The sequence below is a fragment of the Sus scrofa genome, chromosome 8 (genome assembly GCF_000003025.6).
Source record: "Sus scrofa isolate TJ Tabasco breed Duroc chromosome 8, Sscrofa11.1, whole genome shotgun sequence".
Classification (NCBI taxonomy): Eukaryota; Metazoa; Chordata; class Mammalia; order Artiodactyla; family Suidae; genus Sus; species Sus scrofa.
This window is the reverse complement of record NC_010450.4, coordinates 9,013,877-9,033,963: the sequence shown is the minus strand read 5'-3', so window position 1 is coordinate 9,033,963 and position 20,087 is coordinate 9,013,877. Positions and strand designations below refer to the sequence as shown.

Sequence of the window (20,087 nt, the reverse complement as noted above, 5' to 3'; positions counted from 1 at the left end):
TGCAGGCTTAGTAAAAGATTCGAAAACAGTAAAGGATCTATTTTAATTTAAATTATTGCTTAGAGGAATTCCCTGGTGGTCTAGCAGTTAAGGACCCAGCCTTGTCACTGCTGTGGCTCAGGTCACTTCTGTGATGCGGGTTCCGTCCCCGGTCCGGGAACGGCTGCATGCTGCAGGTGTGGCCAAAAAAATGATAATAAGTTATTACCTAGAGAGGACTGTTAGGGTTTTTGCTGAATTCACTATTTAAGATATTCCTTGAAGTGTGTGCTCGAGGGAAGGAAGGAAGGAAGGTCTAAGTGTCTTTTGGTTTAAATTATTTTAAAACTGTGAACATAAATAATTTTCTAAATGTCTCATTGTTCTGTATTTTGTTAGGATCATTATTCATAAGTAAGTTAGGGATTTGGGAGAAAGGTTTTAAAAATTTGAAAAAAAAAAGTTGTGTTGCTCAAAACATTTTTTCTTTATATGTGACTCCTCTTTCACATTTATATCTCTTGTCACTAACTCAAGTTGATAAACATTCTAAAAAAATTAATGGCTGGGTGTAATGATCTATGGAGGTATTAATAATGACATTTATTTTGAAATGGTGAGGTCTTATCTATGAATTAAAGTATGTAAATGATTCATTTTAATTCCTTTGCTCTAAGTTACAACCACGGCTTCAGTTTTCTTATTGATTTGCCAGTTTTTTTTATTAGATTTGTGACAACCTCAAGTTCATGTCACAAACCCAGAGAAGACTCCATAAAAGAAAAATCCCAGCTCCGTATTCATTGGTTCTTGTTGATTGTTTTAATATCAGCCTCTGCTTCATTTATGATGTCTGTCACCAGGAGTTCACCAGAGTTCACAGAATAAAAATAGACTTTAAGGAGCTCTTTCTAAAATGTTCCGATGTCCTGATAATAACTCTGTTTTCTTTTATGACAGAGGGTGGTGAAGGCAGATATTGTAAACTACAACCAGGAACCTATGTCAAGAACTGTTAACCCTCCTAGAAGCTCTATGTGTGCAGTTCAGTGAGCGCGTTTCTCTTTTGTGTTGATTGTTCCGGCTGCCCTTCGCCTCTGTGTGGGCCTGAGGACCTCTAGGAGCTTGTTTTATCAGTGACCATCTCTGTAGTTCAGTTAACACTTTCCTCTCAACTCACTTCATCATTACGTGTTGCCTTAGCCACAGGCAGCTCCTTGGACTGGAAAGAATTCAACTTCGGGACCACACACTTTGAATTCAACAAGGAAAGCCCATTCTCTGGAATTAGACTGCTTCATTGAAAAAGAATAATGTTGCTTCTCTTTGTGTCCTCACTTCTTTTTTCCCTAATCTCAGTTTTTTTTAAACAAATATAAAACCTATCCAAATCTTGATCATCAGCCAGGATTTTGCCACAGCACAGTTTCATTCTCTCATCAGAGCTCATACCTGGTAAAGTATGCCTCGGAGCGCAAACATTTAAACAAGTAATATATTTTATCTACAAATACTTAAGAAGGCATTCTTTTGCTGTCTCTTGTGAGTGAAAATATATAAAGCTGTATCTAACTGAAATGCTTGAAATAAAGCTATAATAGAAATATTTTTTTCATTTTTTAAAAAAGGGCCTAAATTGTTTATATTGTAGCCGTAGCTCACAAAGTAGTGAGTATTTGATATTGTATTTTTATTACTGTATCGCGGTCATTGTGTATTGTTTAATACTCAGGTTAGTGGGCCTTGTGAATTCGGATGAATGTTCAGCTGATGCTCCAGGTGGACTTTCTCCTGCAGACCTCGTAAGAGTACTGCCAGAAGGAGTTATGGCTATTGTTGAATCATTGTGGAGCGGAGTGTACCTGATGTTCAGATGTTTTTCTCCTACAAATAAATTTATTTAAATTACTTCTTTGGGGAAATTGTCTTTCAGCGGTATTCCCTTTAGTTACAGAAAAATGCAGCGTATTTCGGTACAAATCAGTGATCTTGTGGAGATCCATGAACTTCAGTCCCCTAGGGTTAGGGTGTTTTGTTGGGCTGATTCACATCCAGACTCCATAGCCTGGTGTTCCAGGGCTCTGTATCAGCTTCATCCTGCCTCCCTGCCTCTTCTCTGTGTACTGCCTTCCTCGGACTCACTCCCACTGCTTTGTGATGCTCTGCCTTCCTGTCTTTGTCGCGCTGGTCCCTCTGCCTGGAATTCTGCCCCCTCCCCAAAAGCCTGCCTTCCCCCAGCCAGCCTTTAGGCACCATGAGGGCAGGACCCTGTCCTGGTCTCAGTTGTGTTGTGTCTTTGTGCTCAGGCACAGTGCCTGGTACATGGGTACTCTGTATTTGTCACAGTGAAACAGGGTGAACACTGCCCCTGCGCAAAACCGCTCCTCGTCTCCACAGCTGCCAGTTCCACGTGAGTACTTCTCCGAGGCTTCCTGCTGCGGGTCGCAGATATTCATGCCCTTGTGTTTTATTGTTCGTGGACCAAGACCTCATTGAAGGACAGTCCTGGCTCTGTTCTTTCTCTCGTCTTTCACGAGTCCCTAGCAGGGTGCCTTCCTCATAGGAGACTTGCCTCAAGTGTGCAGAAATTTTGGACATGTAATTTTACAGCTGTAAGGGATTTTAGAAAACTTGTTATTTCACATCTTGTGTGGCTGAGGGCACTGAAGTTTGGAGAGGAAGAGGAACTGCTAGAGGTGGGGAAGACCTGGTGGTTTGGCGCTCCTTGCTGTCTCAGCGTGTGGGGGCCGGGGGGACCGGCGGGCGTGGGTGGGCGCCACGAGGTAAAACCATGTTTTTTTTAATTTTTAAAAATTTTTTAAAGGAACTTGTCAGAGGTCATCGAATCACAGAGCTAGATCCCTAGGTAGATCTTCTGTTTCTTGGGCAGGGTAACACTTTTTCAAGAGTGATTTGAAAATTTTTAAAATTGGGAGTGCAGTACTTATTTGGCAGTGAGTCTAATTTTTCCCTATTTTGATTTCTGTTTTTCATTTTATAGCAACTAAGCAGCCTTGTAAGCCTTTCAAGGTGGCATGCCCTTCAAGATAGTTCAGTTTATCCTTCCTTTCACCATCTTTCTAATACATGCTGCTAAGTCCGCGAGGGCCTTGAGGAGAATATAAAGTTTAATAAAAAATTTCAACCCCCAGAGTTCCCCTTGTGGCTCAGCAGGTTAAGAACCTGACGTAGTGTCCATGAAGATGTGGTTTTGATCCCTGGCTTTGCTCAGTGGGTTAAGGATCTGGCATTGTGGCAAGCAGTGGTGTAGGTGGCACATTGCTGTGGCTGTGGCATAGGCTGGCAGCTGCAGCTCCAATTTGACCCCTGGCCCGGGAACTTCCATATGCCGCAGGTGCGGCCCTAAAGAAAAAAAGAAAAAAGCACCAAAGATTTCAACCCCCAAGGACCTTAACAATCTAGTAGGAGAGATATTTGCTGTTGCCCATTTTAAAGCTGTAATTGACTGAAGTCCACTATTAAACTAAACTCACCCAGGTTTTACATTCAGGAAGGGGCGAGGCCATGCCTTTTTGATCGTTTCATATTATTTATACATCTGTGTGAAAATTTGAGGTTTTTTGCAAAAGGTTCCCCCCCCCCCAGTCCTAATTACTGCAGTAGTGAAAGGTATGACTTAACACATAGGTAATGATTGTATAGGCATCTGGAGGAGGCAGAGAGAAGTTACAAAACGTCTATGATCAGACTTTTTATTTAAAAATACTTTATTTATTTAAAAATACTTTTGTGTTTATTTATAAAATCAGAGCACTGAATGGGACTCTGGGCAGAGGGCAGGAGAGAGAGTGGCCTTTGTAGTCTTGCTTTGTCCAGGGCATTTCTAGGCACTTGTCACATGAGCTGTTTTATTTTCACAGTGATCTAAGAGAACGGTGTCATTGTCCCTATGATGCACATGAGGACTTGATGGCAGCAGGGAGTGGGCGATTACACCAGCTCTGTCCTCTAGGAAGTGGCAGAGCCACGATCCCCGCAAACCATTTCTGAGTTAGGGTGGACTAGGCTGGCTACTGGATTAGGTGGCCTTCCTTTGCAAAGATCACACAACTGACCTTCCTGAGAGTTGACCAGGCCTGGTGTTATGTTGTTCTTTTGAAGAGCGGTGATGGCCCGTGTGGGCGCACCCACTCTTTCATGCTGACCCTCTAGACCAGCGAGCAGCGAGTGTCCAAAGAGGCTGCTGGTGGTGAATTTGCCTTCTGATCACTGAGGTGATGACGGTAAAGTGCCTCCCCTGCCTTGTGTCTCTGAGTTTTTTGGTGTGTTTGTTTTATTTTGATGTTTGTTTGTTTGTTTTCGGGCCGAACCCGTGGCGTATGGAGAGTCCCAGGCTAGGGGTCAAATCAGAGCTGTAGCTGCCGGCCTACACCACAGCCATAGCAATTCAGAATCCAAGCTGTGTCTGTGACCTGCACCACAGCTCATGGCAACACCGGATCCTTAACCCACTGAGCAAGGCCAGGAATCGAACCTGCGTCCTCATGGATGCTAGTCAGATTCATTTCCACTGAGCCACGACAGGAAGTCCCGGTCTTGTCGGTTTTATGTCTCTCCTTTGCAGGCTCGACCAGTCCTCGAGAGAGACTTTGGCTCAAAGAAGCAGGCACAGTGAGCGTGTAGTAGAGCAAAGGGCCAAAGCGAATTTCTGAATTCCATATTACAGTTTTCCCCATACCTCGGGTTTTATTTTTGAAGCAAAAATGTAGGATTCATGCTTATTTTACTTTGACTGTTACCTCTCCTATCTACAGTTTTTAATTTAAAAAATTACAAGTCTTCCCATCTAGTTTTAGGCACTTTGTCTCCTGAAGGCGCATGCTATAAAGTTTCAAACGCATTGTGGTCACTTCTGCTGCTTATTGAACTTTTGAAAACACAAAAGTTTTCAGCCAGAACTGGTCATTGGATGCTGCCTTTCAAGTGCACCCTCTATTATGTGTGGCCAACCGCTCTGGAGTGGTTTTTGGAGTGGCGCAAAGAACTCCTGTGACTGCTTTATTATTCCAGGAGGAGGTAAGCCAGGCCCCTTTAAAGTTGATCTCTGAGACAATGTGATGGGGCATAATAATTTGTGTGTTGTTTAAAAATAGAAAAGTTTTCTGGCTGTAACCCTTGCTGGTGATTGCTGTAACGTTGGACATCCTGAAAAACAGTCGCAAGGTTCAAAGGATATGGAAAGGCAGACCTGTGAGGTTGTGGCAGACATCTGTCTGTGGCCTCCCCAGCATCCTGTCACCACTTCTTCCATCAACAGTTTCCTGATTTCCTGATGGAGCCCACCTCCATTTTTAGCCACTCACAGCTCTAGGGTGGATCCCTATTAGCTTAAGCCTATTAGGATATTAATTCCTCTTGGCCTCAGTGATTGGCTCCAAAATGAGCTGTTAACTCCAGCAGAGCTAATGAAGCTGGAGGAGACATTCGCTGAGGTTTCTGAAAAACAGAAAAGAAAGGAAGAATGGTTCTATCCCCTGAAGTTTCCAGACAGACGCTTTCTCCACTGGACTTGAATGAGAAAGGCTGTAGCTCAGAGCAACAGTGGCAGTGTCTTGAGGACACAATGGGAGAACCTGCCTAAGTACAGAGCTGATGCCGAGGGAGCAGAGGTGGCGAGTGGGAGAATCCCAGGCCCAGACACTGAGCCCCAGATCAAGTGCCACAAATTGTTTAACAGCATAACTCAGCTTCCTCGATCATTTGGCCAGTGTTAGTCTAGTTTTTGTTGTTGTTGTTCTTACTTTTTTACATAAGCAACTGTTATGCACCAGGGCCTTTGCTTGGCACCAAAGACAGAGATGAGCATGCTCTGTGTTCTGCCCTTAAGGTCTTAGTCTAGGTACATGTATAACTCATCAGACTATAATCAGACTATTAAAATGCTTCAATAAAACTGTAGTATCATCTAGGAAGATGTGGCCTAGTGGCGAGTGAAAAAAAACATTTTAGATAATGGGAATCAGGGTCAAAAATAGAATTGCCTCTTCAAAGGTTGATTAACGAAGTCTTAGACTGTGTTAATGCAAAAAGAATCTCTGTTCTGTGAGTTGATTTGTGCAACATGAACCACCTGGAGAATCCTGATTCCATAGGTTTAGGGTGGGGTTGCCAGCATGCTGCCAGGGGATACTAATGTGCTGGCCTTGGATAACACATGGAACTGCAAGGGCGTAGGCCATGCCTGCGATCTCTTTCCTCTTATGAGAGCCCTTGCTGAGAAGGGGCACATTCTGGTTATGGTGAAGGGATCCAGTGTCACATTAGACTGTTGAAGGATGTACGCTGAACACGGAAAAGGAAAGGCCTTAGAGAGACTCTGATTGTCATCTCCAAAAAGGCGAAAGACCAGGCTTTAGGAAAGATGCAACTTCCAGTATAAAACCTATAGGACTCCAGGAATAGGATGGATAGGCAGAAGCTGTAGAAAGAAGCTGTAGAAAGAAGATTTCAGTCCAGCCTAAGAAAGAACCTTGTAGCCATCTGCTTTATGAAGTGTCATGTCACATGGCAGAGTTGTAAACTCATATGGCCTCAGGGGCTATCTAGGTAAATAAATGAATAAAAAGCAGGTAAGAGTATAAGACAGTAACAAGTGGGGGGTCATTTGGAGAGCCTGTGCCTTTCTAAAGCTGTTCCATTCCCATTTTTAAAGTTATATTGGAACTTTAAAAATGGGATAAAGCCATAAAGAAGAACAAAATAATGCCATTTGCAGCAACATGGATGGAGCTAGAGATTCTCATACTAATTGAAGTAAGTCAGAAAGAGAAAGACAAACACCATATGATATCACTTATATCTGGAGTCTAATATACAGTACAAATGAACTTTTCCACAGAAAAGAAACTCAGGGACTTTGAGAACAGACTTGTGGTTGCCAAGGGGGAGTGGGAGGGAGAGGAGGAGGGAGTGGGATGGACTGGGAATCTGGAGTGAATAGATGCAAATTATTGCCTTTGGAATGGATAAACAATGAGATCCTGCTGTGTAGCACTGGGAACTATATCTAGTTGCTTATGATGGAGCATGATAATGTGAGGAAAAAAGAATGTATGTATGTATGTGTGACTAGGTCACTTTGCTATACAGTAGAAAATTGACAGAACACTGTAAGCCAACTATAATGGAAAAAATAAAAATCATTAAAAAAAAAAAAGTTATATTGGCCAAATAAAGCCAGTGTATGGATAGGGCCACTGCTAGCCCATATCAAATTGTGCCAATTAGAAAGAAAAAAATGTTCCTTTCTCAAGTCACTTTATTTCCCTCATTTAGAAAACTGTCACACTATTATGTTAGAACAGGTCACTTTACTATCCTGGAAAATGGGTGATTAAATGTATAAGACCTGTGATGTGAATAGCAGCCCTATCGATGGGGTGAATTCTGCCTTTTGGTAGCCAGATCACAACCCTTGTGACTGTAAACCCTGGTGTCTGGATGTAAAGTTAATGAAATCAGGAGAGAAAATGATTTGTCAAACTTTTTTGGAGAGCAGAATTATAGTGTCAAGGCTAGACCTTAGGGGCTCAGGTGCCTAGTGATACCGTCTCAGCTCTCAAGTCTGCAAGGCATCCTGGCATCAGAGGAGTCAGGAGAGAGTCTATCCTGGTAAGCAGTGGGTGGAATGCTAAGAGCAGCTCGGTCCCCTAGACAGAGCTAAGGGAGTGGTCAGAACAGATTGACAGGGGAAGCAAGGCTTGGCCTGCAGCCTCCCACCACCTCACCCCCAGGAAGTGAGACTTTCTGTAGAGGAGGACCCGTGGGCTGAGCTCAGGCCCACATACATTCCATTCTGTCTGGCCCTTCATGTCATCACTTTTCCACACTGGAGAGCTGGAAATGAGAGGAAAGGCAGACTATTTGTTTCAGAGTCCTGCTTCCAAGTTATAGTGAATGTCCTTGAAGTGGACTCAGGGCTGGAGTTCGGGCTGAGGAGGGCAAATATCGTTGGCCCTGTGCACGTACAGCTGAGCCACTCATACCTACGCCTTGTCACGTGGCCTCCCTAATCCTTAAGGAACCCGAATCCACGGGTTGCACGTGGATAGGGCTCCTAGCCGTTGTGTCTCTCAGGCCCCTTCTCCTTGTCCACCACTGCTGCCCTCATCCCCTGATGCCTGGATTGTTCCAACAGCCTGCTTCCTTCAGAGACCTCCACCTCAGCTGCATGCAACGGCTGTGAGAATGAATTTGACCCACGAGTTTGAATTAAGTCACTCTTCTAACACCCGCCCCCTTGGCTTCTCATGGCCTTTTCCATCAAAGGAAAATAACTTCCTCAGCCTGACATTCAGAATCCTCTAACAGCTGCCCCATCCTTCCTTCTGAGACATCTGTTCATCTTCAACTCTGGCAACTACTTTGTTCTAGCAAGTGGTCCCCACCTCTGTCTCCACTGGGATTTCCTCTAGGGAAAGAGGGACCCTGAAGAGACAAGTTAGAAAACGTGCTCCTTCTCTCGGCGCAAAAATCAATGGGCTGTATGATGGACTAGTCAAACCACCTAGTGTCTCTGGGCAGTTTCCTGGGGCTCGTTTGCGGGGTACAGTTGTGTGCGCTCCTCATTGTCACCACGGCTCGTAATGGATGCAGCGCAGATATACTGAGCTTTTTGTAAACATCTCAGTTAATGCATGTGTTGGTTGCCTTCAGGTTGGTCCTGGGATCCCTGCCATTGACTTGCCAGCCCTTTGGGTGCAGCCAGCTTGGATGTGAACCCTCTGGCTTTTCATCTGACTGCACCCTCCCCAGAGACCTTCAGGTAGAAGCACCCAGGGAGGTCCCTCCAAATTCCTGATCCACAGAAACAGAGAGATAATTATTATTGTTTTAAGCCACTAAGTCTTGGGGTAGTTTGCTTTATAGTAACAGGTGACTAATACAATGGGTACTTGTATTATCTCTGAGAGATGGGAAAACTGAGGCTCAGGGCAGTTTGATAACCTGTCCAAGGTTGTATAACTGGGGAGTCAGGGAACAGGGATTCAAACTCGGGTCTGCCTGGCTAAGAAGCCTGACTTCTTAGCCATCACATTACACTCCTTACGTGTTACTATCCCTGTGCCTTCTTCATAGTAGGTGCTTATTAAATAGTTTCAAATGAATGAAAAAATTATTTTCATGACAATATGTAAACAGGTTACATGAATATCTATTTAAAAGGGGAGCCTATAAACACAAAGAGTGAAAGAATTTTTGCAGTCTCTATTAACTCAGGTTGGAATTAGCCTAATTTCTTCAAAAATTTTCATCTCCAAATGAAAATAACTCTATCATTTGTTTTGTAAAATACTTAGAACAGAGGGAAAAAAAATTTAAAATCACTCCTCCCCTGTTCATTGTTGTTGACGTTTTGGTGAAAAATGGTCTCCCGTATATGCGTAAATGCATGTGGCCAGAAGCTACACTTAAAATAAATTGCGTTATATTAAATAACTCATTTTGGTATTTTCTTGCATCAGTAAGTGGTATTATAGACATTTCCCAAATCCATAAAACATAAATAGACATCATCATTTCTCATGGCTTCGTGGTTTTCAAGTGGATAGCAAGAGAATTTAATCATTGTCCTTGGGACATTTGTTTTTTCCCCTCAAGTTTTCACTCTTATTATAAAAGTATGTTTTGTTGAATATCCTATGCATATCTTTCTGTATCTTCCTTTACATATTTATCCTTGAGATAAACTCCTAGAAGTAGAATTGCTGGTTCAAATAGTATTCCTAAGCTATTTTTATAAAATGTGCCGAGTAGCTCTTCAGAAATATCGTGCAACTTATCCTGCTAATGGCAAGTGAAAGTGTGCACTTCCCGATGACCTTGGCAACCAGAGAGATGGTAGATTCCCCTTGGAAATGTCGTGGGTCCGTTGACCTGTGTAGTCCTCTGCATGGCACTGGCGTTGACTGACTTCCACCAACAAAGGCAGGTATGTATGGTCGTCGAATGGTCGGGAAGACTGGCCTACGGGGGTGTTCTCCTGGAGCCTCTATCTTGGTCTGACTGTGTTTCAGTAATGTCAGATTGTTCTTTTTTCTTTTCTTTTCTTTCTTTTTTTTGCTTTTTAGGGCCACACCCATGGCATGTAGAAGTTCCCAGGCTAGGGGTCAAATCTGACCTACAGCTTCTGGCCTATGCCACAGCAACAGCAATGTGGGATCCGAGCTGCGTCTATGACCTACACCACAGCTCATGGCTTAACCTTAACCCACTGAGCGAGGCCAGTGATCAAACCCTCATGGATACTAGTTGGGGTTCGTTTCCGCTGAGCCACAAAAGGAACTCCCCAGATTGTTTCTTATACACATAGTAAATATCCTTAGAAGTCTTTAGTTCAGAATTGTTTATTCTTACTTGAATTGTATAAAGTCACAGCACACAAGTGGCTTATTAAAACAAAAGTAACTCACCTTCCATATAAGGAGCCTTTGTTTTCCTTATTTTTCTCTCCCTTCCTCTGAAGCCTTAGTCCTACCCCCAACGCCTTCCAACCCCAGCTTCAGGCAGAAGTTACCAGGCACTCTTGTGCTCTTTGCTTGTACGTGAAAGTGAATCCTCTAGCTTTTCATCCGACTGAGGCCCCACCAGAGGCCCTGAGCTAAATTAAGCACTCAGCTGAGCTGGAGGCACCACCAGGCTGCCCTGCAGCCTGAGGCTATTTGTCCTGCTCCCCTTCCAACCATGAACCCTCTAAGGCCAAGAACCCTGTTGTTTGTATCTCCCTGGCATCTGGCACTGAAGAAGCACTCAATAAATGTTTATCAGGAGTTCCCTGGTGGCACAGTGGGTTAAGGATCTGGCTTTCTCACTCCTATGGTGCAGGTAGCTGCCATGGCCCGAGTTTGATCCCTGGCCTAGGAACTTTGCATGGTGTGGGTGCAGCCAAAAAACTAAATGAAGGTTTATCGAATGAATGAGACCTACCTATATTGTAGGTTATCAGAAGCAGTCCACGGCATGAGCTGGGAGGAGTTCTGTCTGGAGACTGTCTACTGAGAGACAGCCATGAACAGCTCTGTGACTGTGGGCACATTCTCCCATCCCTGTCAGGCACTGTTTCTTTATCTGCAGTGAGTTTGTTAGATGCCGTCAGTACTTTCCAAACCTGGGTGTGACCAGAATCACCTGGAAAGCTTAAAAAAAAAAAATTACTGATTCTGGGGCTCCAGCCCAGACGCAGGGCCCAGGACTCTGTCTGGGCCACCCCTGGACAAATTCGTCTCCTTCTGTACCCGCTTTTCCCTTATATGACCGAGAACTTACTGCCAGCTTTGAAGCCTCATCTGCAAATCCGTAAAAAGGGGGATGATAATCACGGGATGGCCCTGAGACGCTAATCCCGGGGGGCGAGGACCTCAAAAACGTAAAGCAGTTCCCTACGTGTATGTGAGCTATCGGCCTTTTCTGTCTGCTTTTCTCAGTGTGACGTGGGGTCCAGTTTTGGCTAACCACCCCCAATAAAGCAGCCAGAGAGCCCTCCCCCCCCATGTGAGGTGATGCCTTGCTGAGGTCCCATCTTTTGCTTCTCCCACTGGCCGTCCAGATTCGAATCCCCCTCATTTGTTTCAAAGTTGAGGGTGGGGGGTTGTCTCTTTCCAGCTTCCTCCAAACCCTTGGCTCTTGAGCCAGCTTAACCATTTCCTCTCACCCCACCGCCACCCCCTGTTCTGTCCCTTCTCCCAATCCTCTGACACTTTCTCAGATTCGTCTTCTCCGTTGGCAGGTGGCCCACTCACAGACTGGCGGGCTGCCCTGTGTTTGGGGTCAGGGTGTAGGGCTGATCCCGTAAAGCTGACAGGAGGCTGAGTGAACCAAGATGTGGGTGCTGGCTCATGACTCCTCCCACCACCAGGGGCCCAGGGGACCCCATCTGGTGTGTTTTCCATGCTCTCCTTGGAGGCCCAGCCCTGAAGGCTGTTGGTGATGAGGAACAAGAGAGGGAAGATGGTGGGAAAGCATCAAGGACTGCCTGAGGAGCCCCTCTGCTCCGGTCCCACCCCAGGCCCTTTGTACGTAGTCGTCACAACAGCCAAGCCTTACCGCACATCTCCATGGCTGTGCCGCGTCCCTGGGTCTTCTGGCTTAACCCTCAGCCAAGGCCTGCCGTGGGAGTTGCGTTCTCACCTTCCAGATCGGGAAGCGGAGACTTGGAGAAGTGAAATGTCTCATCCAGTGTCACCCGGTCACTGGGAAGTTGAACCCTGCTCTGACGGACTCCGAGTCTGCCCTGCCCGTCGGGAATGGTGTTTGTTCACAGTCCATATTTAGCATTTAAATTTCCAGGGAAATGCTTGAACCAAGAATGGGATTTCTTCTCAGTTTTTGGAGCCAAAATTATTTTAATTTTATGGCTAGGAAAAATGTAAACTTACATTTTCAGCAGACCAGAGATGATAAAGTATGCGTTTGTCAAATAAAATTCTTTGCTGTGATAAAGTAAATTATTCCTTGGCCTTGTAAAAAATTAGGCCTCACTTGCACTGTTTTCACTTCAGCTTTCGCTAATATTTCTGTTATCTCCATTAGGGATTACAATGACGAATGCCTTTTATTCGCATCGTTAAGCACTTCAGTGAATGTGTGAACACACAGAACATCATAAGTCACAGGGAAATGAAACAACGTGGTCTCCTAGAAAGAAGAAAAATCTTGGGAGTCTGACAGATTGGGGTTAGCGTCCTGTCTCTGCCACTCTCTAGCTATGCAAACACCGTCAAATTCCTTAGCTTCTCTGGGTCTCCGTTTCCTAATGTGTAAAACATAGATAACAATGCTTATCTCACTGGGTAATTTTAAGGATGGAATGAGATGACATACTTATAGCCCTTTGCTTTACACAGTTCCTGGCATGAAGTAAGTGCATAATAAATGTCATGGTTATTACTGGAATTGCCCTCATGGTAACTAGTTGTTTAATGGCACGCCCAGAGCTCACTTTATTAGTCCTTTGGGCTGAGACTAAATTCAGGCCTTCCTGTCTGGTGGGCCCCAGCTGCTGATGTACTTCTGCTCCTGTTAGAAGTAGCGCAGGCAGTAGGCAGGTGCAGCTCCTCAGTGGGCATCATCTGTTGAGATCCTTTTGGCTGCAACAGAATATCCAACTTAAAGTGTCTTAAACAATTAAGAATATTGATCCCCTCTCTCAACAAGTATTCTAAGGGAAAGTGATTCCAGGGTTGTTTAACAAAGATGTCACCAAGTCCCAGATTCTTAACCTTTCTTTTTTGCCATCCTCAGCCTATTGGCTGGCTGGCTCCCTCATGGTCGCAAGATGGCTGCAATAACACCAGGAATCACATCTTTACAGCACAAAATCCAAAAGTCAGAAAGAGATAAGGGAGCCCATCCCATCTTCATGCCTCCTTTTGATAAAGAAGAAAAATGTCCCCAAAGCCCCACCTTCTAGAAGACTTCTCACCCCTTTTGTTGGCCAGAATTTTATCAGAGGCTTAACTTAGACCAATGGCCAGGGAAATGACTAAGGTCAGGACTCTCGACTCTGGCTGAGACTGAACTGGGGAGTCTTTAAAATACATACAGATGTCTAGGTTCTAGCCTTAGAGATTGACTTCGCTGGGCTCAGTTGGAGCCCTGTTGTGCACACACACATGCATGTACACGCATGTGTGTGTGTGTATGTGTGTGTGTGTGCGCATGCACGCACTCCAAAGACTCTAATGAACATCTGTGGTTGAAAATCACTGCTTCAGACTCTCCAAGTTTCACCCCCTTGGATGGGGAGCATCCTAGTCTTCAGGGAAGCACATGGCCATAGCATATCTGAGCCAATTGACGTTCTGGAAAGGGGGGTGTGGCTATTGGGTAGGTGTCCAAAACAATCTGCCACCATAGGTACGTTAGGGCATCTGGATTAGACCACCTGGAATTGTGAAACAAATCTGCTGAAATCTGACAGACCTAAAAACTCCGGTTCTACCCCCTGTAAACTCTATTTTGTTAACTGAAACTCTCTGAGCCTCCGTGTTCTTATCCAATCAATAAAGAGAACACTGCCTACCTCTTGGAGTAGTTTGGAGGTTAAATGAGAGCAAGGAAGTGAGAAGAGTTCACGCTAGTTCATGTCCCAGAGGTCAGATTTTCCTATTCCACATCAGAAAATATAACTGGACGTGCTTGCAGCCCTTTTGGCCTGTCCAGTGTGGCTGTGACCTGAATACTTGACCAAAGCAGCAACAGCAGTGCGCCTCTGTGCTATTTAGACAGGAGGCTTGGCGCAGGGTTGGTTAGAACGGGGCCTTAGGCAGGGTTGGTGGAAGGTTTTGGTGACCGTGTAGGAAAGAGTGAGGTGTGCGTTCTGGCTGGATTCTAGGGTATATCAAAGCCTGCAGAGCCTGTGCCTAACTGCTTAATGGAAGCTCTGGGGATGGCTAGCCTCCCCCTTGTCAGCCCAGTGGCCTCTTCATCTGCCTACCAGCCAGGAAAAGAGTCAAGCGTAAAGCAGCAGTTCATAGAAAGGGGTTGTCAGGTCAATGAATCAATATGTTACGGTTAATCTGTTAAAACAGCAAGGCTCCCCATTTGTAAACCTCTCCTTGATAAGCCCTTTAGAGCATTTACAACCTAGGAAAATGAATGACTTCCCACCAGCGGCCCTGGAATCGCTGTCCCCCTGTGCTTGCCCGGCTGACCTCCCAATTCAGCTTCGTCCAGCCCAATTCAGTCCTACATGTGGACCCACCTGAGCAGTCCTTTGGGCTTCTCTGGGCTGGGGACCAGGGATTTCCAAGGAGGGGGATTTGGGGGGCCTCGTCTTTAAAAGGCTCAGAGAATGAGGGATGAACTAATTCTAGGAGCATTCCCAGTATAAGGGAGTGATTATGGACCAAAAAGTTAGGCAACTCTGTGCTTGGAGCCTGGTTCTCAAGCTCAGTGCTAAGTGGCCTTGGTAAGTTAATGAGCCACAGTCTATGTAAGTTTAACTTCTCTGGATTTAACGCCACAAACTTGGTAAAAGAGCATGAGAAGAGAGACAGCTGTCAATAGTGAGCATGCCCCCTGGAGTGAAGGGTGGTGGTGTGTTGTCTGAGTCGGCTTTGGTTCTGCTTGTGTCTCGTGCCACCGACATCTTGTGTGTGATTCAAGTATTTAGGGCACATGCATTTGACCATGGACCTCTAATGCCTTGCTCGCCCACTTCAGAATCCGAGCCCTGTGTAGGGTGGGATGTCAATGTCTCTATGCAGCCTGACGGTGACACTGCCTGGGCCATATGACATCATTTTCTCTTCCAGCATGGGAGGCTCCTTAGGGAGGAATCTGGTTCTTCTCTAGCTTTTGGCTGCCCTTGCTTCTTTTCTCCCAGGACCTCATATAGACCCTACACTTAGTAAGTGCTAAGATTAACACTCGGTGCCTGTCTGTCCTCACCCCATTCCTAAATGGCTGAGCGGGAACACTCTCTCAATTCACATTCTTCTAGCCAGGTTGTCAGCTCAGGGGTGAGTTGCTAACCCAGACAAACCAGTTAGTTCCCTCTCTAGGATTCCTGAATTTAGGAAGAGCCCAGTGGCTCAGGAAGGAAAGATGGGAACAGATTTTTTTTTTTTTTTTTTGATGATGATGATATTCAAACTCTTGGCTACAGTATGTCCTGGAGTCCAAATACTTGTGACATGTCTTTGAGTGAGATTGAGCATCCTTATAAGAAACTCACACGCTCACCTAAGTTAGTTCAAGGTGGGCTCCACTACCTGCAGCCAAAGGAGTCTTAAGCAGCACAATAATTTAGATGAAAAAATGATCCGATGTGCTCATTGGCAGAGATTCAAACAGTCAATCCTGCCTTAAGAGTGAACCCCGTTGGGAGTTCCTGCTCTGGTACAGTGGGATCAGCAGCATGTCTGAGGTCCCAGGACCCAGGTTCGATCCCTGTCCAGACCCAGCGGGTTAAAGGATCCAGCGATGCTGCAGCTGCAGTGTAGGTTGCAACTTTGGCTCAGATCTGATCTCTAGCCCGAGAACTTCCTATGCTGCGGGGCGGCCAAAAAAGAGAGAGAGAGAGAGAAAAAGGAGGGAACCTTCTTGGAAATGGATGGGGCAGGAGGATGAGTGAAATAGGTGAGTGAGATTAAGAGGTACATTCTTCCAGGCCTTAAGTAAGTCACAGGGATACAGCATGGGGAATATAGTTAATAATATGGCAGTAAATTTGGATGGTAGATAGTAACTAGACTTTTTGTGGTGATCATTTTGTAATGTATAGAAATATCAAATCACTATGTTATTCACCTGAAACTAGTATAATATTATAAGTCAATGATAGTTCAATTAGAAAAATTGCTCCCGGTGATGTGGCTTCAAACGATAATAAATATTTATCATCTTCCCACACACACAAAAAGAATGAACCCTGTTGAAAGATTTTGGAGTGGCCACAGAGCTGAAGCCCTTAGTTGACAGTCATAGGCTTAGGCCATCATGACTTGGGCCAAACCTGATAGAAGTGTACTCTGTAGATGAGACTCTCTCAGACCAACTGTTAAGAAGCACTGGGTGTGTGTCGCCTGACGTAACTACAGAAGCCGATGAAATGCAAAGACTTGGCCTTGCCTTTCCCTTGATGACTCTTCCCTCAATCAGCGGTATTTGGGGAAGTGGCTTTGGGGAACACGGCTTCAGTGCTGTGGTTCATTCTAACCCAGGGCATGGCCCTCCCATTCTATTGTTTTTGGTAAAACCCTAACAAAATGATTTGGGGAGACGGTGCAGATCTGAGAGCTAGAAGACCTGACTTTTGCTTTGCCATGAACCATTGGTTTCTTCTCTCTGGGCCTCTACTGACTGGTTTGTGAAATGAGATCCTTAGATTAGGAATGGAATAAAAGGTTAGTCTTGCCATTTCCTTCCACACGTGGCAGACAATTCTGCTCTTTTCCCCCAAATCACCAGGTAAGTTCACTGCATAAACTCTGGAAGGCCAGAAATACGCCTTTGTTTTTCTACAGTGAATTTAATATTTGTCTCAAGCCCCATTTAAACTTGAGTGGTCTGTCCCGTCTTTTCTGGGGGTCATGGACAAATTCCAGAAGCTTTTTATTTTAATTAATAAATTAACTTACGGCTGCCCTGGGGCATATGGAGTTCTTGGGCCAGGGATCAGATCCACGTTGTAGTTGCCACCTAAGGCTGCAGCTGCAGCAATGCCAGATCCTTAACCCACTGTGCCAGGCTGGGGATTGAACCTCTGTCCCAGTGCTCCCAAGATGCTATTTTGTCATAGCAGGAACTCCTGGAAGCTCTTTAGAGGCTGATCCGTTTGGTCTTTACTGCCATCCTCAGCCCCTGTGATCCTGTCTTGTCCCCACTCATTGGTAGGTAAGTAACCTGCTCAAAGTATCACATAGTTTGTACATGATGACATTGAAGCCCAAACCCAAGCGCAAAATTCTAAAGTTAATAAAGGATACATGTAGATATGTAGATATTGTCATATTCGCACATAATAAGATATATACACATGTGATGTGTTTTCATGATTCTCAAAAATCTGTAAAGTAGGTTTTGTCACCCCCGTTTTAGACATCAACGTAGAGACTGAAGTTCCATTTCCATAATTGTCTTTCCCTAATAAGAAGGCTTGGAGATGTGAACCCACGTCTGTCTCCTTCCAACACCTGCATTCTCCCGCTAAAGCACTGTCTTAACTATGTTTTCAGAATTAGGCAAGACCTTAGGGAGAGGGTCAAGTGAAACATATGCCGACTTCAGGGTTGCCTGGCACCTTGGCCACCTGCACTGTGGTGAGGACAGAAGCTGTCCTGTGGCTCCGAGGCGGTTCTTTGTTCCCAAGCCAGGGGCGATCTTCAGATTCTCCAGGGGAAAGGCTGGGACAGAAACGGTGAAGAAGCAATGATGACAGGCGTGATGGCAGAAAGATTTCTAGCAAAGGTAAATGCCATCAGGAGCTCTGATTCTTGCATTAACGCAGAAGAATGAGAATTATACTAATGGAAAAACTCGGCTATTATCAAGTAAGGCTTACTTCAATTTTATTATTTTTAATTTTCAAAACAAATTCAATAAACTTTTAAAAAGTCAAACACAGGAGTTCCCGTCGTGGCGCAGTGGTTAACGAATCCAACTAGGAACCATGAGGTTGCAGGTTCGATCCCTGCCCTTGCTCAGTGGGTTAAGGATCCAGCGTTGCCATGAGCTGTGGTGTAGGTTGCAGACGCGGCTCGGATCCCGCGTTGCTGTGGCTCTGGCGTAGGCTGGTGTCAACAGCTCCGATTAGACCCCTAGCCTGGGAACCTCCATATGCCACAGGAGCAGCCCAACAAATGGCAAAAGACAAAAAAAAAAAAAAAAAAAGTCAAACACAAATACCAAAAAGCACCCACAAAATATTTGTAACATGATCACAGTTGGTCTTAAATATTCCAGAAGTTTTTCTGAAGTTTCTTTTAAAAACGATTGTAGGAGGTCCCTGGTGGTTTAGCAGGTTAAAGATCCAGCATTGTCACTGTTGTGGCTTGGGTTACTGCTATGGAGCAGGTTCATTCCCTGGCCAGGGAACTTCCGCATGCTTTGGCCATGGCCAAAAAAATAAAAATAATCGTAATCCTTTTTTTTTTTTTTTTTTTTTTTTTCATTTTTAGGGCTGCGCTTGAAGCATAGGGAAGTTCTCAGGCTAGGGGTCAAATTGGAACTGTAGCTGCTGGCCTACACCACAGCCACAGCAGGCAGAATCTGAGCCACCTACACTGCAGCTCAGGCAATGCGGGATGCTTTAACCTACTGAGCGAGGCCAGGGATCAACCCCGCATCTTCATAGATGCTAGTTGGTTTTGTTACCACTGAGTCACAGTGGGAAGACCCAATTGTTATTCTTGGATTGGTAATCTTCCATTCTTCTCATCTGGGATGATTTTATAAATCCTTTTTTCTTGACTGCATACTTTCATAACCATTATCTCTTGTAAGTGTAAAACATTTCATAGAGTAGATGTAATTATACAACCTACCCCTATTTGATGTAATTATACAACCTACCCCTATTTTGTAATTATACAACCTACCCCTATATTTGGGGTTTCCCCTGCATCTTAGCTGTAGTAAATGATGCACTTTGCATTCTCTGCACTTACAAAGGATTCTCTGTGCCAAGCCTGCATCTTCTCAGGCTCAGAAACCTTCTCATCACCTGTTTTCTCTACTGTATTGCCAGTCTCCTACCTGGGTACCTCCTGTGGCATCTTATAGAGTAGATAACCCCACATCTCTTTTATATTTTCAACCCCTTCACACTTTCAGGATGTGTCGGGCTCTCCTGCCCTAAAACATCACCCACTTGACCTTGAGTCCTGCTGTATTACTTAATCGGATATCCCGTGTTCCATCTCAGGGCATTCTGGCTTCTAACTCCTCCATTCCACTGGAATTGCTCTTGCTCCCATGGAAATTTCTCAGGGTGCATGTTTAAGACGTTCCCTCTCCACCTGGCTTCTTTGGCCTACGGGACGTCTGTTTTTGTCCTCCTCCAATCTCTCCGTGCCCCTAGTCTCCATCTCCTTGCACTGGGCTGTCTTGCCCAGGCTTTGCATGTGGATGTTTCCAAGAATCTCATTCTTGGCCCTCTTGCCTTCCCTTCCCCTCCCTTCTCTTCCCTTTTCTTCTCTCACTTGAGAGACTCTTTCTCTTGAGTTTCATTCTTTCTCAGTTTAAACCACTCTCAGTAAGTTGCTAACCTCACCTCATCAAACCTCTGTTCCTACTTCGAACCCTTCTCCTACGTTTATTAAGCCTTCCATCCTTCCATTTCGTGCATACCTGTTAGGAGATTTATGTGTGCCAGGATTTGCTCTAGATTGGATTCGAAGGTGGACAAAGCACGCTCTTCTCCGAAGGCTCACATGCCCACTGGCTTCGGGACATCTCCACTTGGATGACATGCACACAGCTCATACTGAACTCATTCTATAACTCATTCTCCCTCCGAGACTTACTCCGGTGTGTATGTTAATAGTTAATGGTATGACCGTTCGGCTAGTTGCTCAAACCAGAAGCTTGGGGGTTAATTCTTGACTAGCTCTAACCTCAATCTCTGCCCTATGATTCTCTCAAGG

General features: G+C 45.0%; 1 protein-coding gene across 4 annotated transcripts in view; it reads left to right on the top strand.

Moving 5' to 3' along the window:
* RAB28 (RAB28, member RAS oncogene family) overlaps nt 1–20,087 on the top strand; it is a 254,459-nt gene that overhangs the window by 91,290 nt on the left and 143,082 nt on the right. The window contains exon 8 of one of the 4 annotated variants that reach the window (XM_021100271.1): nt 940–1,887. The exons of 2 other annotated variants lie outside the window; for them this stretch is intronic. Coding sequence is in view for 1 of the 2 variants with exons in the window: in NM_001123175.1 (NP_001116647.1) it covers nt 940–1,032 (93 nt within the window). In the remaining variant the exon portion in view is untranslated. Of the gene's footprint in view, nt 1–939; nt 1,888–20,087 lie in introns of those variants that run through there. One more of the 4 variants, NM_001123175.1, reaches the window with a different exon arrangement.